The 12,902-nt window shown below is 45.3% G+C and overlaps 1 protein-coding gene across 1 annotated transcript in view; it reads left to right on the forward strand.

The window, feature by feature from the left end:
- The window catches only part of RCOR1 (REST corepressor 1), a 745,358-nt gene that overhangs the window by 427,136 nt on the left and 305,320 nt on the right, over nt 1-12,902 (forward strand). The window contains exon 11 of the mRNA XM_086937837.1: nt 1,385-1,462. Coding sequence (XP_086793963.1) covers nt 1,385-1,462 — 78 coding nt within the window. The remainder of the gene's footprint in view (nt 1-1,384; nt 1,463-12,902) is intronic.

A 12,902-nucleotide genomic window follows, 5' to 3' on the forward strand; every position in this document is an offset into this window, starting at 1 on the left:
CGGTTTGCCACGAAATCGGCACTTTTGTAAAAATCGAGCGGCATTTTTACAAAAGCCGCTATATCCTGGGGAGTCTGATATGAGCATTCCCTGCCGGCGCTGCAGATAAGCGCCTGGCGCATCTGTTATCCAGCGACGGCAGTTCTTTCTGCTGCTCTAACCTCTCCTGCAGATTTCCATCTCTGAGCACCTGTCTGCTTCAGACTCCCGGAGTTAGTAAACTTCTTATCCCTTCTCTAGACATTTCTCGCGGCCCTCTTCTAATTCAGTTTGCATGGACGGTCTCCATCACTGCCCGGCCCGGCTCGTCCCGCCGGGGATGCGCGGTGCTTATCTCTCCGCTCCCTGCAGGTCTCGTCGCCAGGATGTTGTGGCCTCAGCTCCCTGACCCCCTCCCGCACTCACATGCAGGGCCTCGGCTCTTTCTCTGCTGTGGGTACTTTGCTCGCATGTTTGCTTGCCTTAATCCTGGGGTTCTCGGATGGTGCAAGCAAAGCGAGGGGCACAGCAGGAGGAAGCTGCCGGGCGTCATGTCATGCAAACAGCACTTGCTCTCAATCGGGTCCCATTAATTTAATGGGACCCGATTGAGAGCAAGTGCTGTTTGCTAAAGACCTTGTAATCAGCCCTAAAGTGCCTCAGCGTCACTTGTAGCACCGCCATTAACCCCCTCCCCTCTCCTCCCATCTTCCTCACACCTCCGGCCGTGACAACGCAACGACTCCCCTGCCCCCCTCGCCCAATATCAAACACCACAAGGCAGACATCACTGCGTTGCAGTGCTGGGCAACACCGGGTGCTCGCACTGCAGGAAGCCTGGAGTGATTTCTATCCTTTCTATCCAGTACTGTTGTTCTACACTGGATCATTGTGACCCAGTGGCATAATGCAAAATAATGGGTCCCCCTGCAAATGGATGGATGCACATAAAATGCCGCAAAATTGCCGCTAAATTTCCATTTTTGTGCCGCTAAATTTGCTAATCCATGCCGCTATATCCTGGGGGGTCTGTGCAAAGTAATGGCTCTAGAAGAATGTGAAGCTTAACTATTGTTGCGGGTTAATAATGAGTGTTGCTGTCATATTTTTATAAATATTTGTTTTGAGGTGCTTTTTAACAAACAATCCTGCTGCATGTCATATTTGAATCATGATAAATAAGAAGGTGAGGTCAAAGTTAAGGTATTTTCTTAGTAATGAAGTTTGAGTGATTTACTAGATTTTAATTTGGTGAACTATGTGTATTTGTATTGCTTTTAATGTGCCTTTAATAAGAACATGACCAGTGAAATCAATCAATTTTTTATTCATAAGGCTAACATGTAATCAGATCATATAGTAGGTGTTTCAGTTTATGATGTGTGCAACATTGTATGTTCTTTAGATTCAGAATATCAAGCAAACCAACAGTGCTCTGAAAGAGAAACTTGAAGGTGGATTAGATGACTACAGGCTCCCAGAGGTAGGATTCTCTTGCATCCCTGGTAACTAACACTTGTGTCATAGTTTTTCATTGATAAAAACTGTAAGATAATTCCCACTAAGTTGGAGCACCCTGAAAAACTAATATCCAGTATATACATTGAAATCCCCTCCAGACCTATGCTGGTAAATTGCTCTAAAATATCTGGACTATTTGATATATAAATCAGTTTACATTGTCTTTCCAAAACCTTTGCAATCCCGACAAATGCACCCTGCTGCTTAACCGATTTAATTAGAGAGGAAAGGAGCAGCCGGATAGTATTGCATTAAAAGTTAAAACAGCACCTTCCCCTTTAAGAGTCCAGGGATTGGCGTGATGCTTTGTACTGGCAGTTGCTTCTTAGTCAGGTCCTTTTTCTGGCTTGTTTGATTGGGATCCTAGAACACTTCAGGTGGCTTCACCCCTATTTTCCTTTATCAAAACTTCTCAAAACGTTTTTGTGACTTAACTCAGTGCTGTCACTTTTAATGTGATGCCCTTGTGGAAGGAACAAAGTTGCAGTAGAAATTCGCAAAGTCTGCGTGGTCTGTCTACTAGCTTCATTCAGTCAAGAAGGGCACATTTTGCAAAAATAGTGTCAAAAAGAACTTTAAAAGGTAGAGCGGAAAAAGTGACAATACCTCCAGTGATGCCTCTGTTTCCACTGTAACTGTTGTACCTTCCTCCACAAAGGCTTCCCATCAAGGGATATCCTGAGGAAGACAATTGCAAAAAATGGGGGGGGGGAGAGTAGTCAGTGACATCAAAGTTATTGACGAAGACAGTGCATCAACTTTTTGCCATTGTCGACGGAGTCACTATTGACAGCAATGACATCGCTAGTCACCACACGCAAGCCTACGACGTGAAGGCTTTCCATAGTATCTTCAGTGTTGCACTCTCAGTTTGTCTGTGCAATATCACTGCAGCTGTTGAGACAACACACGCCTGTACGTGTGTTAATACAGGAAGATGTATGGACCCAGCACAATCCGACAACACCGAGATCAATAACAGAATGTTCGAGGCATATGAGCTGCAGATCTCACACTGAGCATTAGATCGCCACCTGGTGTTGGACTCAGATGATTGCATGTTGTTGTCGTCTTGGAAGAAGTCTTTGTAGTCACAAGATAGTTGACTCCTCCTTTGGACGAAAGTGCTCATGGGCATCGGCTCCATCCTTAGATTGTTTTTTTTCCCGCCACTGGGTTCTGATGTAACTTTTCCACTTCGGTTCGAAATCTACCTTTAATGGTAGTTTGACGCAAAAAAACTTTACAAACAACCTCCGATATCAACAGACATCGACTCAACTTCATCTGCTCAATTCTGGTCGTCGACGCGGGCCGTTGGGCCTATCCACACTGTGAGGCCTACAACTCATGGAAAGGACGCCATTCAAAAGATGCCCCGAGTGTAGAGCAAAGTTTCCACACAGGGACCATCACGAGGTCTGTAACCTGTGCTTATCGCCAGAACTCGAGTCCAGTTGTAGAGCCTGTGCATCCTTTCAATCAAAAAAAGACGATTCGACTTCGGAGGGCTTCGGAGAACACGACATGCAGAGATCAGCTACGGAACCGGTGGATATCTTCGACGAAGAAGCTCCGCTCGTTCCAGAAGAAGATTCAGACGATCTCAAAATTGTATCTGGGGCAGATGACTCCATACCATCTGGTCAACGCGTGAGTACTACTGCCCCTGGGCCATACCCAGCACCTAAATCGAAGGCAACACTGTCTCCAGGATCCAGTCGCGACCGAAAAAACACTTCAAAAGCCCAGCCATAGAGTCCGGCTCCAAAGAAAATACTCAAGCCTTCCGGTAGCTCGATCCGAGCAAACCGCACGTGCCGATCCCACCAGCCCTCTCTGCACCGAAACCGAAAGAAGCCCCGGTTCCGAAACAGTCGACTTCTAGGGACAAAACTATGAAGCCTGCTTCAGACGCCTCGAAGCCGACTAAACCAGCTTCCACTCCGAAGCCAATATCTTTGGTACCAGACCTACAAGGCCTTATTCCGATGCGCGCAAGCCCTCGAAACAGCCTTAGACTCCGGAGACAATACCTTCTGTGCCAAAAACTATGCCAAAGGACCCTATCACAGCTCCTAAGGCTAAAGACCAGCAACAACCACGCCCGGAACCAAAAAAATTGGTGCAGCCAGGCAAGGAGAAGGCCTTTTCCAACCTGATCCTATACAAAAGATCTACATTGATCCAAAAGACTGGTCATGTATCCACTACACCACACAGGAAAAGGAAATCCCATACGTGGAAACCAGCGTAGCGACCAAGAAACAGCAGCTCCAGAAACCGGCAAAATCCAGAATCACATACAACGCCACTGCGTTGCTTTGTGAATATAAAAGGTTCCCCTGTTTCCTCCCAGAAAGTCTTCCGGGTATTGTAGTTCGGGGTTGAACTGCAAGAGGTAGGCGCCACGAAAGTCAAACCCTGACATAGACACAGATGAGCCTTTTCCTTACCCTAGTGATATCCATACTGGGAGTACCAAAGCCCACAGGATGTGCCAGATATTCCTGACCCACACACACATCCATCCAAACCTTCTCCCACAGAAGACATTATTGGTTTTGGACATTTACTTAATAGGGCTGCCATCTACCATGGGGTCACCATGCATTCAGATGAGGCAGAAGAAGACTTTTTATTAGATACTTTTGAGCAATCACAAAAGTCAGTTCAAATTCTGCCTATGATTAAAGGGGTCATTAAACATGCTCCAGAAGTATTTAATGATCCTGTACGTGCTAGGATTCTAAACCCAAGAATAGAAAAGAAGTACAGGCCTGCTCCTGGGGATCCTGCCTACATTAAAGGACAACTACCCTTAGATTCCCTAGTCGTGTCAAATGCCAGTAAAAGAGCACATTCACAGACATCAGGTGAAACACCACCTCCTGATAAAGATTCTAATGTGATAGATGTTTCAGGCAAAAGGATAGCTGCTCAGGCTAGCAATACATGGCGTATAGCTAACACAGAAGCCCTCCTTGCAAGATATGACAGGGCTCACTAAGATCAGTTAGAAACACTATTACAACATCTACCTGATCAGTATAAAGCGCAATCAGACAACCTTATACAAGAAGGCAAGTTAATTTCAAATGCTTCAATCAAGTGTGCACTTGATGGAGCAGACACTGTATCTAGAGCTATAAACAATAGTGTCCTACATAAACGTCATGCATGGCTACGCATTTCAGGATTTAAGCAGGAAGTGCAAACTACCATCTGAAATCCGCCTTTCAACCAACAACTGTTTGGACCAGAGGTAGACGCAACACTGGAGAAAATGAAGGACACCGATACAGCCAAATCTATGGATGCTCTTCAATCCACTCAAGCTAGAGGCTCCTTTCGTCGCTCCTTCTATAGAGGAGGCTCCAACCAAGCTAGATCAGACAATGCAGCTTCCTTTAAATCCAATACACAAACATCCTCCAGTAAAGGATATTTTAGAGGAGGCTATAGAGGCAACAACAATAAGGGAAGAGGTCGAGGGAATAACAATAATCTAACCTCTTCCACCACAAAACAGTGACTTTCCTCTGCTCCCCCAACAGCATTCCACTCCTGTGGGGGGCAGACTAACACAGTTCCTACCTGTCTGGAATTCCATCACAGCAGACAAGTGGGTAAGACAAATTATCCAGTATGGCTACTACCTCGAACTTACAGCTAACCCTCCACACATACCACCCAAGCAGCGTCCAATGTCTACAGAACATCTTATGTTGCTCAAACAAGAAGTTCTATCACTTCTTGAAAAAAAACCAATAGAAATGGTTCCTTTACAACATCAAGGAACTGGGATTTACTCTCTTTATTTCCTAATACCCAAAAAGGACGGGACACTAAGACCAATTCTCGACCTCGGGCCCCTCAATCGCTATATACACTCAGATCATTTTCATATGATCACTTTACAACAAGTGCTCTCATTGTTGCAACAAGGCAACTTCCTTGCAACACTAGATCTAAAGGACGCCTACTTCCACATTCCTATACATCCTTCTCACAGGAAGTATCTGAGGTTTGTACTGGAAGGACAGCATTATCAGTTTAAAGTCCTTCCATTCGGGGTCAAAACTGCACCAAGAGTGTTCACAAAGTGCCTAGCAGTAGTAGCAGCACATCTCAGAAGACAACATATACATGTCTTCCCATATCTAGATGTTTGTCTCATAAAAGCCAACGCACATCTCGGACAATTCAAACATTGCACGACTTAGGGTTCACAATCAACTACACCAAGTCGCATCTGCAGCCCTCGCATGTACATCAGTATCTAGGGGCTACAATAAACATGTCTTCAGCTCTAGCGTATCCCAGCCCAGCAAGGATACAGAGCATTCAAGCCTTAGTCACAAAATTTCAGCATCAACACTCTCTCCCAGCCAGTGTGTTCATGAGACTGATAGGCATGATACCTTGCATTTTTATTGTACCATATGCAAGACTGCAAATGTGTCCGTTACAAGAATGTCTAGCACAACAGTGGAACCAGGTTCAAGGACAACTGACAGACCTGGTGTTGGTGGACAGCCGCACACACCGCTCTCTGCAGTGGTGGAACACCAAAAACTTGACAAAAGGGTGGCAGTTCCTTGAACCTTTTCCACAGATAGTACTTACAGCAGACTCATCTCACAGGATGGGGAGCCCATCTCTTACATCATACAACTCGAGGACAATGGACCACTCAACAAAAAGCACACCATATCAACCACCTGGAGCTGCTAGCAATATTCCTAGCGCTCAAAACTTTACAAGTACAAAACAAAGCTGTCTTAATCCGGATGGACAACATGACAGCCATGTACTATATACAAAAACAGGGGGACTCACTCTATACAACTGTCCTAGCTTGAACAGAACATTTTGAGATGGGCCATTCCACAAAACGTATATCTGTTAGCAGAACACCTTCCAGGAGTTCACAATCAGATAGCCGATCTGTTAAGTCGACAGACACAACAGATTCACGAATGGGAACTACATCCTCAAGTTCTCCTACCATTCTTTCTCAAGTGGGGTCATCCAGACATAGATCTGTTCGCCACACACAAACGCAAAATGCCCAACCTTCGCCGCCAGGTTTCCACACCCGCTGTCATAGGACAATGCGATATGGATGTTCTGGTCAGGCAGAGTTGCATATGCTTTTCCACCTCTACCACTAATACCACGAATAATGCGCAAGCTACGACAACAGTCACTCAAAATGATTTTAGTAGCTCCCACATGGGCACGCCAACCGTGGTACACAACACTGCTAGAACTATCCGTAGTTCCACACCAAAAACTACGTCTGACACCATCCATGCTAACGCAGAACTATGGAGAAATCAGACACCCAAATCCAAGCCAACTGAATCTGGCGATCTGGCTCCTGAAGTGTGTTTGGTTACCTTAACCTACCACCAGACTGTATGAATATCCTTAAAGAAGCAAGAAGACCTACTACTAGAGCTTGCTATGCTGCTAAATGGAAAAGATTTGCCAATTACTGCAACAATAACCAAATTGATCATCTAGATGCTTCCATCCAAAATATAATGTTCGAGGCATATGGGCTGCAGATGGTACATTATGAATAGATCGCCATCTGGTGTTGGGCTCGGATGATTGCACTTTGTTTTTCTCTTGGAGAGTCTTTTGTCTCTTGGTGACTCCTCCCTTGGTTGGTAGTGCGCATGGGCATCGGCTCCATCCTTAGATTGTTTTTTCCGCCATCGGGTTCGGATGAAGATCGAGACGCTCCAGATCAACTTCAGAAAAAAGTGATTTTCGGCGCGTATTCCCTTTCCAATTCGACGGTATTGTTATTCGAACGTGTTCATTTCCATTCCGACGCGTTACAAATTTAAAATAGAAGAGAAAAACTTGGATCTACGTCGAAGAACAGGAGGCCTTTCTCGACGCAGTCAAGCCCGGAGTCCATGGAAAGGACTCCATTCAAAAAATGTCCAACGTGTGGTGCTAAGTTCCCACACAAGGACCTACACTTGGTGTGCAACCTCTGTCTATCGCCTGAACACGAATCCAGGGACTGCGAAGCCTGCGCAGCATTCTCCTCCAAGCTAACGATTAGAAATCGTCGAGCTCGAAGACACGAGGTTTCCAGAATGCAGGCGGAAGCGATCCCGGAGCTGTTCGGAGACGAACAAATCGAGGAAGAAGAGGACCAGTCGGGGTCGGAAGGGGACCAGTCGGAGGTTGAAGAACTCATCGAGCAACAAACCGTGAGTGACGACGTCCCCTTACCGAAAAACCGACCCCGTGCGGTAACGACCCCGCCCTCGGGCCCGGTCAAACCGCTGAAAAAAGTTTCCGACGCCCGCCCTCGGGCCCGGCAACGAAACCGAAACTGAAACCGAAACACTCGGACTCCCACCATGTCGGATCCGAGAAAAGGGCGACATCGACTTCGGCACCGAGGCTACATACAAAGGAGAGCTCGGTATCGAAACATTCCATGTCGAAACATAAATATGACTTATCGCCCAAGAGACACTCGATACCAAAAAAGTCGGAATCGAGCAGACATTCGGTGTCGAAAACAACAAGATCTGACGATCGAAAACAAAAGCACCTCTCGGAACCAGGACCCTCGGTACCGATTCAGGAGCAACAGACAGATCCCAAACAAAAGATCTTGTTTATTGATCCACAAACTGGGAAAGTGGTCACGAAGAAGAGAGAGTGAACAGTCAGAAGATAAACCTCTTCCTTCAAAAAAGAGAACAATGGGGACGAATATAACTCCTCCTGTTTCTCCTCGTCCTAGAGTAACACCCTCTTCTCCTATTCCTCACAATAGGCAAAATATTCCTACACCTTCCACACCAAGACCAGCTACACCTCAATCAGATGTAGACAGTGATCTAGGGGAGGGAGAACCTCAAGGGGATGACGAAACTATCCCAGATGAGGAGGATCCATGGGAAAATTACGATGTAGGGTCAGATGAGGACAACGACCCAGAGCTATATCCCTCAAAGCCTTCACCACCTGATGATAACACAGGTTTTGTGCAGCTCATTAATAGGGCAGCAAAATATCACAAACTAGATATGCATACAGAACCTCAAATAGAGGATTTCTTGCTAGAGACTCTACCTAATGCACAGAGAACATCAGGTACTCTTCCTATGTTGAAGGGTCTTCTTACTCACACAGAGGAAATATTCGAAAACCCAGTGAGAGCCAGGGTGTTAAACCCAAGAATCGATAAAAAATACAAAGCGGCTCCAAAGGACCCAATATTTATTAGAGGGCATGTACCTCTAGACTCGCTGGTGGTCTCAAACGCTCGTAAAAGAGCAAACTCATTATCTACAGGAGAGGCTCCTCCACCAGATAAAGAGTCGAAGTTAATAGATGCATCAGGCAAAAGAGTAGCATCACAGGCAGCGAATAGCTGGCGTATAGCCAATACACAAGCACTACTCGCACGTTACGACAGGGCACATTACGATGAGTTAGAGAAACTTCTCACACATCTCCCAAAAGAACATCAGAAGAAGGCAGACCAATTGATACAGGAAGGTAAAATAATAACCAATACTTCCATTAAATGTGCATTAGACGCAGCAGACACTGCAGCAAGGTCGATTAACATTAGTGTCATGCTAAGAAGGCACGCATGGCTTAGAATCTCAGGATTCAAACAAGAAGTACAAACAGCCCTACTGAACAAACCATTTGATCAGAAGACATTGTTTGGTTCAAGCACAGACGAGACATTAGAAAAAATGAAGAAAGATACGGAAACGGCTAAGTCAATGGGAGCATTGCAACAGCCAACACACAGAGGTTCCTTTCGTAGATCCACCTATAGAGGGGGCTCAAAGAACACAGGAACGAATCAGCAATCCACATCTTTCACACCAACATCACCCAGAGGTAATTCAAGAGGCAGTTACAGAGGTAACAACAATAAGGGAAGAGGCCGCGGAAATAATAGCAACCGCAACGCCTCAACACCAAAACAGTGACTTCATAGAACTCCCCCCAGACCACATAACACCGGTCGGGGGACGTCTATCACAGTTCCTACCTGTCTGGGAAAACATCACGTCAGACAAGTGGGTGAGACAAATTATCCAACATGGTTATTGCCTAGAACTCACAGCTACCCCACCAAACATCCCCCCCAAACAGCGTCCAATGAGTCAAGATCATCTGACATTGTTAAGAGAAGAAGTACTAGCACTTCTACAAAAGCATGCAATAGAGAAGGTCCCAAAAGATCAACAAGGAACAGGAGTATACTCTCTATACTTCCTGATCCCCAAAAAGGACGGGTCCCTAAGACCAATATTAGACCTCAGACCTCTCAATGCTTACATAAATTCGGAGCACTTCCACATGGTCACGCTCCAACAAGTACTCCCTTTACTGAAGAAAGGGGACTTTCTTTCTACACTGGATCTAAAAGACGCTTACTTTCATATCCCAATTCACAAAGCCCACAGAAAATACCTAAGGTTTGTGTTAGAAGGACAACACTATCAGTTCAAAGTCCTTCCGTTCGGTGTCACAACAGCACCGAGAGTTTTCACAAAATGCCTAGCTGTGGTGGCAGCACACCTAAGAAGACAACAAATACATGTCTTCCCATACTTGGACGATTGGCTAATAAAGGCCAAGTCAAAGGAAGAATGTCTTCACAACACACAGAAGACAATTCAATTGCTGCACCACCTAGGGTTCACGGTGAACTACAAAAAAATCACACCTGCAACCAAACCAGATTCAGCAATACCTGGGGGCTACAGTAGACACAGAAAGGGCAATAGCATACCCCAACCCAATCAGAGTACAGACAATGGTCGGGTTAATACAAAGATTTCAACCACAACACTCACTACCAGCACGAGTGTTTATGCAACTATTAGGCATGATGTCCTCCTGCATACTGCTAATACCACATGCCAGACTACAAATGCGCCCACTACAAGAGTGTCTAGCGACACAGTGGAATCAGGCTCAAGGTCAGATTACAGATCTGGTGTTGGTAAACGACCGGACGTATCGCTCTCTGAAGTGGTGGAACACAGAAAACATTTCCAAGGGACGGTCGTTCCTAGAGCCAATTCCACAAGTGATAATAACAGCGGACGCATCGCTCTCCGGATGGGGAGCGCATATGGACAGATACACAGTACAAGGGAAGTGGAGTGTGCAGCAAAAGAAACTGCACATCAACTACCTAGAACTATTAGCAATATTTCTAGCACTAAAAGCTTTCCAAATGCAAATAACAGGCAAAGCAGTCCTGATCAGAACAGACAACATGACTGCAATGTATTATATTCAAAAACAGGGGGGGACACACTCTCTCCAACTGTCCAGACTAGCACAGGACATATGGAGATGGGCCATTCCTCAAAAGATCTACCTGTTAGCGGAACACCTACCAGGAGTTCAAAATCAAATAGCAGACATCCTAAGCAGACAGTCAGAACAAGTACACGAATGGGAGCTGCACGACCAAATACTACAGCCATTCTTCCAAAAGTGGGGGCAACCAGAGATAGATCTGTTTGCAAATCATCAGAACGCAAAATGCAAAGAATTCGCATCCAGGTACCCACACCAGAGGTCCCAGGGCAATGCACTGTGGATAAATTGGTCCAACAGATTTGCTTACGCGTTCCCTCCTCTACCACTAATTCCATTACTGGTTCGGAAACTGCAGCAACATTCAATGACAATGATACTAGTGGCACCCACGTGGGCAAGACAGCCGTGGTTCACCACGCTGCTACAACTCTCACAAGTACCACATCAAAAGCTAAGGTTATTACCCATGCATCTTACACAGAACCATGGAGAAATAATGCACCCAGATCCCAAACAACTGAACCTAGCGATCTGGCTCCTGAGGTCATAGAGTTTGGGTATTTAGATTTACCACCAGAATGCATGGAAATCATTAAACAAGCAAGACGTCCTACCACCAGAGCATGCTATGCAGCAAAATGGAAGAGGTTTGCTATACACTGCAACAGTAAGCACATCAACCCTCTGGACGCATCCACTAAACAAATCATTTGCTATTTATTACACTTACAGCAATGTAACCTAGCATATACCTCTATCAGAGTTCATCTCGCAGCCATAGCGGCGTACCTACAAAACAGGCAACACCTGTCACTGTTTAAAGTACCAGCAATTAAAGCTTTCATGGAAGGACTCAAAAGAGTCATTCCACCAAGAAGACCACCTTCCCCAGTCTGGAATCTCAACATAGTGCTTACCAGACTAATGGTGCCACCATTTGAACCTATGCATAGGTGTGAAATACAATTCCTCACATGGAAGGTAGCCTTCCTCATAGCTATCACGTCACTTAGAAGAGTAAGTGAACTGCAGGCTTTTACGATTCAAGAACCATTTATGCAGCTACACCAAAATAAAGTGGTTCTTAGAACAAACCCAAAATTCTTACCGAAGGTTATTTCAGCATTCCACATCAATCAGTCAGTGGAATTACCGGTTTTCTTTCCAAAACCACAAACAGTAGCTGAAAGAGCCCTACATACACTGGATGTTAGAAGGGCCATATTGTACTATATAGAAAGAACACAAACTTTCAGAAAGACAAAACAGCTATTTGTTGCGTTTTCTCCCACACATAAAGGCAATCCCATCTCCAAAGCGGGCATTGCCAGATGGATTGTAAAATGCATTCAAATATGCTATTTAAAGGCAAAGAGAACATTAACTGTTCCTCCTAGAGCTCACTCTACACGTAAACTAGGAGCATCTATGGCATTTCTGGGAAACATTCCACTAGATGACATATGCAAAGCGGCTACCTGGGTTACACCGCACACCATCACAAAACACTATTGTGTAGATGTGCACACAACACAACAAGCTAGAGTGGGACAAGCAGTATTAAAAACATTGTTTCAGACAGTTGCAACAGACACAGGCGACCACCGCTAGGGAGAGAACTGCTGTATAGTCTATTCATAATGTACCATCTGCAGCCCATATGCCTCGAACGGAATATGCTACTTACCAGTATGCATCTGTTCTTGGCATAGAGGGCTGCAGAGTGGTACATGCCCTCCCAGCCTCCCCGTAAACCTGTGTCTGTTCCAACATTATCTTATTTAGATACACTTACATGGGCACTCTTATCTGTATTCTACTATACTACTCCATCTAACCCTACTATGGCAAAACAATCTAAGGATGGAGCCGATGCCCATGCGCACTACCAACCAAGGGAGGAGTCACCAAGAGACAAAAGACTCTCCAAGAGAAAAACAAAGTGCAATCATCTGAGCCCAACACCAGATGGCGATCTATTCATAATGTACCACTCTGCAGCCCTCTATGCCAAGAACAGATGCATACTGGTAAGTAGCATATTCCTTATCTTCTAC

This window comes from Lissotriton vulgaris, chromosome 9 (genome assembly GCF_964263255.1).
Source record: "Lissotriton vulgaris chromosome 9, aLisVul1.2, whole genome shotgun sequence".
NCBI lineage: Eukaryota > Metazoa > Chordata > Amphibia > Caudata > Salamandridae > Lissotriton > Lissotriton vulgaris.